We start from the raw sequence: 14,154 nt of genomic DNA on the forward strand, positions 1-14,154 counted from the left end.
GGGTTCAAATGGGATTGGGGATGTGTAAACAGGTGGGAAGGAACTAGGAAACAGACACTGCGCTTGCCTTGACCGACACTCCTTGGGGCTTGTCTAAAACCGCACAACTTCCCTTCAGTGGTACCCGAAGCAGTTTTATGCTTGACCAGACCGTGGGTCCATTTTGTTGCAGAAGCGTCTGTCTACCTTGACCGGCAGCCCCTCTTCACCCTGTCTGTTTGCTGTGGGATTGCAGAGATCCGACTTTTGGGAAGTGTGGGACAAGGCCCATCCCTTTTCCCGGCCACCAAGATGGTTACTGTTTCTTTCCCCTTGTGTCAAGGATACTTTCAATGGACATTCACGTGAAATGGACAATTTCAGAGGGGTAGCCATGCTGACATGCTTTAGAGCAGCTTGGAGGGAGGAAGGAACAAAGGAAGGAAGGATTCAGAGGGTGACTTCATGGGCCTGCAGTAGAACAGCTAGAACCAAGTCCAGCAGGATGGATGGATGGTTGGTTGGTCTAAACATGAAGATGCACACTCAGGACGGAATCTCCGCCCTTGACACAATGGTGGTTCTTGACTACTTTGATTTCTTTTTTTATTGTGAGCTCTTGGCGGTCAGTATCGCTTTTGGGAATGCTGGAGGAATGCAAAGGGCCTTCATGAGCACGAAAAGTTGTAGAACAAAGTTTGGGTCCAGCAGCAGCAGCAGCTCTAAGACCAATGAGGTTTTATTCAAGGTACAAGCTTGCATGTCAGATACAGTGGAACTAAGCCTGAGAAAGCGTGCATGCACACACAAAAGCACAAACTTTGAATAAGACTTTGTGGGTCGTAAAGTTGCTGCTGGGTACAAACGTTGTTCTGCTGCTTTGGACCAACACGGCTGCCCAGCTGATTCTGCAGAAAGCTTGTAGCCATCCAGGTTAGGACAATTCTGTCATGTAACCCCATTAAGGGCAAAGATTTACAATAATGGATCAACTATGCATCATTAGATTTCAGTTAGCTGGGGAAAGGGGACAAAGGGGTTGCATTAAACATTGTGGTTATTGTGGTCAGAACGCCAGATTAGGTTCTGGAGACTCGGGTTCGAATCCCTCCTTGGTCTGCTGAGTGACCTTGGGCAATTGGCACACTCTTAGCCTAACCCACCTCACAGTGTTGTTGTGAGAAAGAAAGGGAGGAGAGGAGAACAGTGTAAGCCGGTTTGGGGCCCCCAAAGGCAGGATATCGATGAAATAAAGAAAGCCATTGAGTTTGATGAAATAAAGAAAGCCATTGAGTTTAAAGACCACCGTCGTGCTGGGACAACTCTTGCTTAGGATCTGCCACTCCGAGCTCTGCACCTGCTTCTCCTTTTCCTCCCAGTGGCAGAAAGCCCCATTGTGGGTCTCTCTCCAGGACTCTGAAGAAGGCAAAGTGCGCCTACCCAACGCATCTCGGAGCAGAAAGTTCCTTGCCCGCGGCAGGAAAGAGCAGATCTCTAGGAAACGACTATAACCAACCACAGCCTCCTCCTCCTCCTCCTAATCCAGGGGGCCGGGGGATTTGGCTCCGCTCGCTGCTTCGCACACAAGCCCAGGAAAGCACCTTGCCTCATCCCTCCTGGGCCTCGTGCCAAGCAGAGTCCGGCGGATGAACCGGCCCAGTCCTGCCTGGAAGTCTGATTGACAGAGGCAGTCCCAGGGAATCCAGATGCCCAGCCCCAGGGCTCCCGGATAACCAAAAGCAAGGGGCATTCTGCACACGCTCGGAGGCACTCTTTGTCAGATAAGGCCCGACTCAGAAACAGGAGCAAGAGCAGCTACAGTTCTTATGAAACTGTGCTGCACCAGAGCCTGCCGTGCAGGATCCGGCCATGGGTCCTTCTAATCCAGCACCCGGTTCCCCACTGCACCCAGGCACTCCCAAAGAGCCTTTGAGCAAATGATGGGTGGCCACCTCTGCCGGGCTCCACCTCTGCCACACGCCTCTCCAGCTCTGAGACCGATCCGCTCCTTCTCAAGCCGCGGACTCCGGAGGCCCTAAACATCTCTCCATGAGCTCACCCCGCCTCGCGCGCACCTTCCGCCCTTAATCCGTGCCTGGGCGGCCGCGGCGGCACGCTCGCCTACCTGTTCTCCGGGCGCACGCTGAGCAAGTAGCTGCGCCGCTCGGGCCGGCTCTCCACCAGCGGCCCGTTGTCCTCGCCGTCGCTGCCCGCGCCGGCCGGGCTGTACGCCGAGAAGCGGCCGTTGCCCGAGTAGGAGCGGCCCAGGGGCCTCCGCCGGGAGCCCATCTGGCCGGCCGGGAAGTGGGGTGCTTGGCGGCGGCGAAGGCGAAGGCGGGGGTCCCGGGCGGCTCCCAGGCCGAAGCTGCGCGGCGCACCAGCCGTCAATCACCCGCGGCGGGCCGCCACCCGCCTATTTATACCCGGCCGCACATGGCGCTGTCGCTCAGCCGGGGAGGGAGGGACGGACCCTGCCCCGCTGCGCCGCCTGGCGAGACCCCCGCCCGGGGCCAGGCGCGGCTTGGAGCCATCCCGCCCCGGGACGAGCAGCCGAAAAGGGGGCGTCTGGGTTGGGAGGAAAGGGGAAGGGTCTACTTGGTCTCCCTCCTCCTCCCCGGCCTTCCTGGCTGGTTTGGAGCAGGGATGCCAGCCTCCCGGTGAGACCTGGGCATCCCCCCCCTCCCGGAATTACAGCTCATCTCCAGTCTAGAGAGAGATCAGTTCCCATGGAGAAAGTGGGTGCCTTGGAGGGTGGGCTTTGCAGCATGGACCCTGCTCTCCCCCAGGCTCCAGCCCCAAATCTCCCCAACTCAGAGCTGCCCCCCACCTCCCTCTGTCCCTCTGCGGGTGGCTGGGGGGGGGGCTGGCAACCCTGTCCCTTCCCCGGCTCTCCTTTTCAGTTTGAAAGAGGCAGCCAGGCAGATGTCTAACTGGAGATGGCATGAGAACGTAAAACACAAAAAGATAAAAGCAGGAAGCTGCAGGAATGGTCCCCCCCCCCAACACATAAGGTCAGTAAGAGCAAGGTCAGTAAAATAAAAAGAAAAAACAAATTTGGTCTGAGGTGAGCTAGAGACACCCTGATGGGCCAAACAGTTTTGTTATTGAAAACTCTCTTATTGGAATAAGACTTGATGGGCACAAGATTCAGAAGAGATGAAAAACCCACCCAATCATATTCCATGTGACCCTCCCCTATCTCTTCCCATATAACAGAGAGAATTGGCAAACTTAATATCTAACCTGGTTTTCATATATTCAAGTGGGGGGGGCGTGTCGGCTGGAAGGAGCGCAACGAAATCGGAGTCCAGCGGCACCTTTAAGACCAACAAAGATTCACTCAAGGTGTGAGCTTCTGAGTGCAAGCCCTCTTCCTCAGGCCATGGATCATAAGAGTACCGCTATAAGGAGAACGTAAATTAGCAGCAAATGAATAAACGGCATCGCAACATCCAAAACATGCAGCATGATAATTCCTTGCTAGAAAAGCAAATCAGTCCTTTGGGCTCAATGGTCGTTCACAAAAACACAGGGGGAATAAAAATTCCCTTTTGGGCTTTCTGCAAGTTTGGGCTTTCTGCAAGTTTCTGCATGGCACTTTTTTTTGGCATCAAGTCACAGCTTACATGGTGACCCGGTGGAGTTTTCAAGACAAGAGGCATTCAGAAGGGTGGTCTCCCATCTCTTGGTCAGAAAGGCCAGATGTCCTCTGTATTTTAATTTCTCTCTTAGATATGATCATTGATGTGAACAAGTAGACTGCAAGGTAATTATGAGGAGCATAAGGCAATGTAGTTTGGAATGGTATACTGGATATATTTCTCTCATGACTGCCAACTGAGGGGCAACCAAATGCTGCAAAGGTGCTTCCATGCCTGAGAGGAGAGGAAGGGGGTACAAGGGCAGGGTCTCAGCTAATCGCTGTCAGCCATGGATTATCTATTTGCCCATTAGAATCATAGAATCATAGAATCATAGAGTTGGAAGGGGCCATACAGGCCATCTAGTCATAGAATCATAGAATCATAGAGTTGGAAGGGGCCATACAGGCCATCTAGTCCAACCCCCTGCTCAACGCAGGATCAGCCCTAAGCATTACTCTCCTATGTAGACACCTTTATGGACCCCCAAGATGTTTGCCCTGCAATTCAATCTCAAGTGAATACAAACAAATCCAAATGGCTGGTTTCCCCTATTTATCTCTGGAATCTCTGAACCATTTTCATTATGCTGCATGTTAACTGACTCTCACAGTCTGCCTAATGACTTCCGTTCCATGACTTTGTATCTGAGGGAACAGGCCTGCGCACAAAAGCTCACACCTTGAATAAAACTCGGCTGTTCTTCAAGGTGCCCCTGGACTCGAAAATGTGTTAATCAATCTCTTTTTATTTTCCTTCATTCAACGGTGGCGTGACTGGCAAACACTGACCCCTGGTGGCCATTGTGGGAATGGCAGGGTGCCTCCCAAGCAAGAGCCTGTTCTTGGCACACATGGGTGCCATTGGGGGGATCCCACTCTTTGCCAGGTTGTGATTAGCAATGGGCCTAAGTGATCAAAGATCCGCCCATAAGGTGCCATTCTCTGCGCTTACTGTGACAGCTAAACTTAATGGAACGGCACTGACTGGGACGGCAGCAGCAGAGAGATAACAGGGCCCCTTTGCTGGTCCCTGAGAGCCAGCATGTGGTGTGGTGGTTAGATTAGGATCTGGGAGTGCCAGGTGCAAATCCCGATTCATCTGTGAATCTCACTGACCATGGGCCGTTCGCTCCTTTTCAGCCTACCTCCTAGGGCTGTTGCAAGGAACTAGGATGGGGGAAGGAACCACTTGTTTACTCACTGAGTAATGAAATGCTGAGATTCCTTGGCAATGGAGGTAGGGGTGGGTGCTGTTGATTGAGAAAAAATCTCACGCCACCTCGTCAACTCCCCCAAGCCGGTATGGAGGGAGGGGAAGGGTACAAATTGAAGAATAACAAACATACCTGCCCAAGGTGGCTTACAAATTAAAGCATAACAAAAGCAGTAGCATGTGTGCCTGACAAAGGGGGTCTTCATCGATCGTATGACATGTGTGTAATTTATGTGTTTCTTTTGGCAACGAGAGTACAAATCGAGCAATGCCCGCAAGGGAAAAACCCATGAGGAATGCGTCTCTTATTGTGTTAACCTCTGTTTTGTTGTTGCATAATTTGCTCCTGACCAGCAGGTCCTGGATGTTTTTGGATTGTCTGTAGAAGAGAGGTGCATCTGTGCACTAGATATGCCACTTGTGCATCCCTGGGTGGGATGGCGAATATTTCCCATTCAGCCTGGCGTTAGCACTTCAATGGCAGCGGATCTTAAAGGCTTTAATGTGACTGTCAAATCGCCAGCTTCGCCTTGACTACAGCCCACCACTCCATTCTGACAGCACTTTCCCTGGTTACTTTCATGTCTGAATCAGTAAACAAGGGCTTGATCCGACATGCTGCAACCTGGGAATAACACCGGGTCTCTCTTAAATGTATGTATCGGTTTGCAGAGGGGAAATGAATAGGGAATGAGAACTGGCATCCACTCTGCACACACGCGGTCGACCTGGCGCCATCTGCAGAGACCACAACTGGCAACAGGTGGAAACCAAGAGTGGAAAATGTCCGTTTCCTGCCCCCCCCCCCCCCCCCGTGTCTCCAGCTCAATTAATTTCAGTGCTATTTTAACGCACTGGATCGTAGAGGAAGGTGCAATGCTTACTCTTGTCATTTAGACAAATCAGCTAGAAAGGTTTTGAGCAAAAAAAGGAATCTCTGATTCACTGGCCAGCGTATTTTAGGTATTTTGTTTAACATGTTTATTTACCAAAGATGCAAAGAGCCCTGTGATGTGAGCACACCGTCTAAAAATGAAAGGAGTGTGTTTTTATTCTATGAGCATACTATGCCACTAACTGTTTACGCGGTGATCCTAAACAGAGTTACACCCCTTCTAAATCCATTGTTGATTGGTTTAGAAGAGGTGTTACTGTTTAGGATCGGGCTATTAGCAGATTAACCCATCAATTAAAACAGTGACTTAAGATTTCTTTCATTTGGGTGGCAGCCTTGCATAGAATGGGTCAACTTGTTTAAATCCTTGTGGATGTTGATATCGCTGAATGTAAGGTTCGTGTTTTGACAAAGAGAATACTTACCAAGCCCAAGGGCGGTTCTGAAAAACGAGTCTGGCGAATCGGATCAATTATCACGTGGATTTGCAAACATTCCAAAGGAGAATTCTTTCTTTCATGCTGTTGGAAGCCATAAGCTGTCCACATCCTAGAAACAGAAAAAACTCACATTCACATACCCAATAACAACTGAAAACCGCTGTTTGCTCTGATTCTCTATAGGGTATGGAGTCATTCTAGACCAGAGGTGCCCTGGTATGGTATGCTAACCTTGGGCTTAGTCACAGTCCTGCTAGAGCTGTTCTCACACAGCAGTTCTGTCAGAGCTCTCTCAGCCCCACTTACAGCTGTCTATTGTAGAGAGAAGAGTTGGTTTTTATACCCCACTTTTCACCACCCAAAGGAGTCTCAAAGTGGCTTACAATCACCTTCCCTTCCTCCCCCCACAACAAACACCCTGGGAGATAGGTGGGACTGAGAGAGCTCTGACAGAACTGCTCTGTTTAGAATAGCTCAGACTGGGACTGGGACTAACCCAAAGTCACCCAGCTGTCTGCAGGTGGAGAGAATCAAACCCAGCTCTCAGGATTAGAAGACGCTGCTCTTCATCACTGGCTCTCGAAGGAAGGGACGGTGATTCTAAGCTGCTTTGAGACTCCTTCTGGTAGTGAAAAGTGAGGTATAATGCCTCCTCCCCCCCCAGCTTCTTCTAAAAGCTCTGCAACCCCTTTTGGGTTCCAGCCCACAGGTACAGAAACACTGTTCTCAACCATTGGCACATCTGCAGTAAAAACTTCACAGAGGAGGTTGCAGTGGGAAATCAATGTAATTTAAGCTGAAAATGTCAAGGGACTGGGTCTTGCTTCGTGGAGTGAGAGGAGGTCTGGGATATCCTCCGGATGAGGACTATCATGATCAATAGGCCCTCTCCTGCCCTCTCCCAGCCTGCACTCCTGCTCAGTTTGTGTGTCGCCACTCAGCTCTGCCGCTCAGAATTCGAGTTGTTTTCCTCCAGCGTTTTTCTCTGAAGCCCCGGGAAGCTGTCTTTGTCTTTGAAGAGCAATGCGGCGTTTACGTTCTAGCAGGCGCCTTCCAAACATGAAGGGCCTCCTCGCATCTTTGCAAGGAATAATCATTATTTAAAAAATAACATGACTTCTGAAGCCACTGACCAAACTTTGCATCAATGCCAAGACAGATCTGAGATCACAGACGGCAATTAAAACCCTTCTGATGGTGGCGGCTTTGCTGAGACGTGGTCATATGCCACGGTGTCAAACGGATGAAAGAGGCAAACCATTAACGCTTAAACTGAACGGAAGAGGGCTCTATGGATGGCAGAGACTTGTACTACGCTCTTCTCATGCTCTGCATAAATCATATTCTCTGCATAAAATAAAGCTGACAGCCAGCGCGGTGTAGGGGTTAAAGAGCGGCAGACTCCAGTCTGGAGAACCGTGTTTCATTCCCCACTCCTCCACATGCAGCCAGCTGGGTGGCCTTGGGCTAGTCACAGTTCTCCTAGGGCTGTTCTCACAGAGCAGTTCTCTTAGAGCTCTCTTAGAGTCCCACCTACCTTACAGGGGAGAGGAAGGGGAAGGTGTTTGTAAGCTGCTCTGGGACTCCCTCAGGTAGTGAAAAGCAGGGTATAAAAAATCCATCTCTTCTTCTAAGGTTGTGATTTTTGCAGCCTAGTTTCAGCAAAGAGTTCTTGCAGCTCAGTTCCAGCAAAGAGTTTTCAAGTGCCTGTTTTGTTAACTCTTTAATAAAGAGATTTCTCCATCCTAGAGTCTGCTTATTGGGGAAATCGACTGGAACGTGACGGTATGCAACCTGCTGTTCCATGGTTGAGGACGTGCTTTCCATTCCAGTGGGATCTTCAATCTCGGGTATTCTAAAACCCTTTGCTCTGCCTGACGACTGCTGCTGCCCAGAGCAGAAAGCATTGAGCTCTGTGGATCTCGCTTGGCATGGGGCAGATTCAAACAATTCCTAACAGCAAAAAATGGAGCTCTCCAAGGCCTTTAATTCTAGCCAGAAGGTAGGAGAGATGTAAAGAATGCCTGTAAAGGATGCAGAAGGGGCATGGATTTTAATTGGGTTTTTATTCAGATGATTAGCTGCCACGAGCCGGATACAGGAGTGGCGGGGTAGAAACTGAATTATAAATAAATAACTAAATAAATAATTAAAGCTGCACTGTAATCAGCTTGATTAGAGCAGAGGGGAAAGGCTCAAAGGCAGCAAATTAGCATCTCTAGTGAGATCAGGATCTATGTCCCTGTTCAGCCCTTAGGGAGTCCAGCGTTCTGAAACTGAATGAACGCAAGCTCAAGTTCACTACAAGGGTTCTTGACAACACTCCTCCAACCTTCTGGCTCAAAAAGGACTCCGAGATCTCCATTTCTACATATCTGATGAGGGGACTTTTGACTCTTGTCTTTGAAACTCTTGTTGGTCTCTAAGGTGCCGCTGGACCAAGGGTGGCCAAACTGTGGCTCTCCAGATGTCCATGGGCTACACTTCCCATGTGTCCCTGCCACCAACATGGTGATGGTTGAGGACATTCTGTTTCACTGTATCTCACAAAGTGTGCATGGACATGGAAGCTAATTCCTTGAATAACATTTGGCTGTTCTTCAAGGTGCTGCTGGATTCCCACTTTGTTCTCTTGCTTCAGCCCAACATGGCTACATGCCTGAAGTCATCTTCTACGGTTAGGCGACTACCGGATTACACATAGGAAACTTGGTCATTACAACCGCTTCTGCCTCTCCGGTGCTCTTTCCTGTCAGCCTATGCTTCTTGCTTGGCCTCGATGCCTGAGGCACACTCTTGTCCCTGCCTCATCCAGGCCTTGACTAATCCCCTGCTTTTTGCAAGCCAGTTCTGCTGTCAATATCATCTGCCGCTTCATGTCTCCGTGGACATGTCTCTAGAGTTTCGCCACAGCACGGGCCCTTTCCTTTTCCTCCACCTCTCTCGTCACCAGATATGTGCTTATCAGCGACCGCTGAAATCTGGTCTGACACATGTAAGTGATGAAAACATCCCAAAGTGGAAGAGGGAACTAACCTAGTTTAAGGCAGCAGGTACAAGGGATGCCCTGTTCTGCATTTTCAACCAGATTATAAATCTATCAATCAATCTAGGAGAACAATGCTAGCCCACTCTCTGATGAGGTACTTGTATCCTTGCGGGGAAAATTTCACAGATTAGCAGATGTGTTCATATAGAAACATGCTATCGGAGAAACTGGGACATACAACATTCCGTTTAATTTATCAAATTTCTATACTGCTTATCCCGGAGATTGGCTCTGGGCAATATACAACATTCTCATACTGTTTATTTATTTAGACATTTAGACATTTATTTATTTAGACATTTATTTAGACATTTCTAGACCAAAGCAGCTTACACAGTTTTCCTCCATTCTGTGTTTTTTTTTCCCCAACAGCCCTGTGAGGTAGGTTACACTGAAAGAGCATAACTTGTCCAAGGTCACCCAGAGAGCTTCCATGACAGAGGGGGGATTCGACCCTGGTCTGAACCAGATCTGACACTCTGACTCCTACATCACATTGGCTCACTGCCTATCACCATTAAAAATACTGACTTTTTATGGCAGCCATTTTGGAGTTGTGCCCACCACACTGCCAGAAACTCATGATGAGGCAGCTGGGGGTATGCTCCACAAGCTGCAGAGATCACCTGGACACGTCCCCATGTCACCAAGCCCTACCCACATCCTCCACACCACCAAGTCCCACCCATCCACGCTGGGTGCCATATAGGCTAGGTATACCACTGCCCCCAGAATCACAGCTCTTCTCCAGACTACAGAGATCAGCTCCCCTGGAGGAAATGGATGCTTTGGAGGGTGGACTCCATGGCATTGTACTCTACTGGGGTCCCTGGCCTCCCCAGGCTCCACCCCAAAATCTCCAGGAGTTTCCCACCTCCTGGATCTGACCACCTTACCCCTCCATCCCCCGCCAGTGGCTGGCAACCTTATGTGGGATCCTGCTGTGTGCTTTCACGCTGCCCAGCTTCCTTTACAAACCAGAGCGCCGGACCAGATTTGTGATTCAGAAACGTTCTCCGCTGGGTAGTCCTTGCCAGCTTCTTTCCTGGTATTCGTTAAGGGCCATTGCCTCTTCTGAAAAAGAAAAAAAAAGCACACCGTTAAGTCAGAGAAAGAGGCCTGAAGTGAGAGGTTCCAGCGGCAGAGAACGCCTCTAAGGCCTGAGGTCCCTGGAGATAAAAAGAAGTCATTAACCAGGCATAAACAAAGGCCATTGCAAATTGTGTCAGCGTGCCTCTAGTCTGGAATGAACAAAATAACCTTTTACATAATACCATTAGCATTTCTTGGTGAAAACACTGGCATTTGAGCAGGTAGAAATGAAAGACTTCTCTTCTCTCCCGCTCCCCCCCTCCCACTTCCTCTGCAGAAAGGCCAACGGTATTTATCTGATTTAAGGTTTCATAATTGATATTAAACAATAGGGAAGAGCAGAAGACAAGCAGCAAGCCAGCGAGGGCCTCTGAAGCATCAGCAAAGGGGGCTCCGCTCTGAAATGTACGGCGGGGGGATAAAATGCTTTGTTTCACTTCACAGCCCCAAAGATGTGGTTGAGCCAGAATGTAAGCCAAGTATTAACGTGACACATTAAACAATGCAAAAATTACATAGGAGGATTCTAGTCTCTGCAAACTAAACCCAATACTGCAGGCCACAGCCCTAGTTATTTGCCCAAGTAACTCTGTGAATCATTTAGCACGCGGCAACAATATTGCCTGAATAGAAAAGCCCTCTTGAATAATTCAGTTTTGCACAGTTTTCCGAAAGCCAGGAGAGGGGGAGCCTTTCCACAAGGTAAAGGCCACGACGGAGAAGGGAGGCAGTTGTTGCTCTTGTCCATTGGCAGGTTGGTAGCCTGCAGAAGACCCTGTCTGGGTGAGCATAGCCATTGCTGAGGGAGGAAACAATAGGTGGCTACCATCTGATACTCTCTCCTGGTTGCCAGGGTTAGTGGGGGTCTTCCCTTATGCTGCTGTTCGTCTGTTGTAGGCTCTGTAGTGGTTAAGAGCGATGGCTTCTAATCTAGCGAGCCAGGTTTGATTCCCCACTCTTCCTCCATGTGCAACCTGCTGGGTAACCTTGAGCTAGTCACAGCTCTGATAGTTCTGTTCTCACACAAGGTGTCCATTGTGGGAAGAGGAAGGGAAGGCAATTGTAAGCCGCTTTGAGACTCCTTCAGACAGTTAGCAGGGTATAAAAACCAACTCTTCTTCCTAAAAAAAGGGGGGGCACAAACTGGAAATTTACATTCCAATTCCCCCCAAAAGGAGACATCAAAGACTGCAGCAACTATTGGACCATCACATTCATTTCTTAAACAAATCAAGTGATGCTCAAAATCTCACAAGACTGTTGCCGTATGTGGAATGGGAAATGCCGGATGTTCAAGCCAGATTCACAAAAGGAAGAGGCACTAGAGATCATCCTGGAAATTTACGTGGTTTACTGAAGTAGACAAGAGAATTTCAGAAGAAAGTTTGCTTGTGTTTCAGAGATTACAGCGAAGCTTTTGATTATGTGAATCATGAAAAGCTATGGTTGGTTTTAAAAGAAATGGGTGTGCCACAGCATCTGATCCATTTCACTCTGAAAACTGTTCTCTGGACAAGAGGCTTCTGTTGAGATAGAATATGAAGAAACAGAATGGTTTCCTGTTGGTAAAGGTGTCAGAGAGGATTATATTTTATCTCCCATCTCTTCACTCTGCATGCAGAACACATCATAAGGTCAGCGGGGTGACACTGAGATGAAGGTGGAGTGAAAACTGACAGTTTGAGATATGCAGATGACAGCACATTACTGCCAGAATATAGCGAACACTTGGCTTAAAGCAGAAAATGTTAAGCAGGATTACAGCTCAACATCAAGGAGACAAAAATAATGGTTACAGGGGGATTGCATAACTTTAAAGCTGATGATGGAGAAATTGAAATTGTTAAAGATTTTTTGTTCCTAAGGTTGACACCACCAGCTGGTAGCTGGAGGTCTCCTGGGATTATAACTCATCTCAAAGCAACAGAGATAAGTTTACCACTTTGGAAGTTGGACTCTATGGTATTATACCTTACCCTACCCAAACCCGCCCTCCTCAGGGTCCTCCTCTAAAATCTCTAGGTATTTCCCAACTGGGAGCTAGCAAACAGGAGACAGCAACCAAGAAAGCAGGAGGAGACTAGGTACGGCAGCCATGAAGAAAAGATTCTTAAGGGCAAAGATCTGTCATTGGTGACCACGATCAAGTTAATTTATGCCATAGTATTCCCCATTGCTACACTTGGGTGTGGAAGTTGGATAATGAAGAAAGCTGAAAGGCAGACTGTTGACTCCTTTGAAATGTGATGTGAGGAGAGTTTTATGGATACTGTGGACCACCAAAAAAAACCAGATCAGTGGGTTCTAGATCAAATTCAGCCAGAACTCTCCCTAGAAGCTAAAAGGACTAAACTGAGACTGTTGTATTTGGGTCACATCAGGGGACAACTGGAAAAGACAAAAATGTAGGAAAATCTGAAGGTAGCAGAAAAAGAGGAAGACCCAACAAGCTTTGAATTGACTCAGTCAAGGAAGCCATGACCTTCAGCTTGCAAGACCTGAGCAAAGCTGTTAACGACAGGAGTAGGGTTACCAACCTCAAGGTGGGGCTTGGAGATCTCCAAGAATTACAATGGATTTCCTAGACCGCAGAGATTAGTTCCCTTGGAGAAAAATAGTGGCTATGAAAGATGCACTGTGGGCCACCGTAGCCCGCTGGGGTTTCTCTCCTCCCCAAACTCCACCCTCCCCAGGCACCACCCCAAAAACTCCACAAATTTCCCAACACAGAGTTGGCAACTCTATCAGGATGCGTTGGAGGGGCCTAAGGTTTGTGCAACAAGGAGCAACCCAACTTCTGCTCTGCATAAAGCTGTCCCAAACCTACCCCATGGAACTGGAAGCTACTGCCAGGGCAGGACATATTGTGACTATCTGCATCGCTAAAATCAAGGTACATGACACAATGGTTAACACCACAAAGCATCCCTTGACCCTGTAGATAGGAGCTTCATCTTGCTTTGTAATGAGCTAGATCATGCCAAGGGACTCAGCACCTAGATGCAATCCTTGGGTTACCTGTAAAAATGATACAGGCTTGACGAGTTAGGCCAGTTCCATGACTGGAAGTCTTTTGGTCGACTGGATGTTGCAACAGTCCCAGGACTCCAAGCCTCCAGCTCTAACAAAGGTAACTGTGCTCTCTTCGGCTACGGAAAGACAGGCAGTCACATCTTCCCCAAACCCCAAGCGACGAGACAAACTGACCCAAGTTGGGATATAAACCATGGCACCGACTCAGGAAAAGCAACCGCATACTCTGGTTCAGGTTCTATTCCAAGTTTTGTTTTAGGCCTGTTATAACCTTTAATAATGCAATCCCATGCAGAGGTACAAGAGTGTGAAGAGGCGTCGAAACCAATGGTTTTTGACCAGCGTTTGGCTTTAGCGTATTGTTGGTTATTCTAGTCGAAGCCCGTGGAAATAAGCGGCAGCAACTCTGCATGGGATCTCTCACCCCCGCTATCCAGTATGCCCTCATATTCTGAAAAGCAGAAGAGGGGACATTTCTGAACTGGCTACTTCAAACAATTTCAGGCAGGTCTGTATTGGTCTGAAGCAACAGAACAAAATTTGAGTCCAGCGCCACCTTTAAGACCAATACAGTTTAATTCTGGATAAAAGCTACTGCGTGCCCAGAATTAAACTTTTGTTGGTCTTGAAGATGCCTCTGGGCTCTAATTTTGTTCTATGACTTCAAACAAGTGACCACTATGACAAATCTCATTTTAAATACCCCTTTTACTTCAACTGTGAATCTCACAATTCCAAAAGAACACATTTTCATTTTTTAAAAAGAGCCCCAAACTGGACAGACACCAAACCCCCCCAAGAGGGACCAGG

General features: G+C 48.5%; 1 protein-coding gene across 5 annotated transcripts in view; it reads right to left on the reverse strand.

The window, feature by feature from the left end:
• ALPK3 (alpha kinase 3) overlaps window positions 1-14,154 on the reverse strand; it is a 50,632-nt gene that overhangs the window by 32,761 nt on the left and 3,717 nt on the right. For 3 of the 5 annotated variants that reach the window (XM_077317807.1, XM_077317808.1, XM_077317809.1), the window contains 3 exons: window positions 10,116-10,293; window positions 6,156-6,279; window positions 3,223-3,380 (listed from right to left, as the gene is read on the reverse strand). In XM_077317807.1, the coding sequence (XP_077173922.1) occupies window positions 3,223-3,380; window positions 6,156-6,279; window positions 10,116-10,123 (290 nt within the window). In that variant the 5' untranslated portion in view covers window positions 10,124-10,293. Of the gene's footprint in view, window positions 1-2,104; window positions 2,381-3,222; window positions 3,381-6,155; window positions 6,280-10,115; window positions 10,294-14,154 lie in introns of those variants that run through there. The other 2 variants (XM_077317812.1, XM_077317811.1) reach the window with 1 other exon arrangement.

Source organism: Paroedura picta, chromosome 18 (genome assembly GCF_049243985.1).
Source record: "Paroedura picta isolate Pp20150507F chromosome 18, Ppicta_v3.0, whole genome shotgun sequence".
NCBI lineage: Eukaryota > Metazoa > Chordata > Lepidosauria > Squamata > Gekkonidae > Paroedura > Paroedura picta.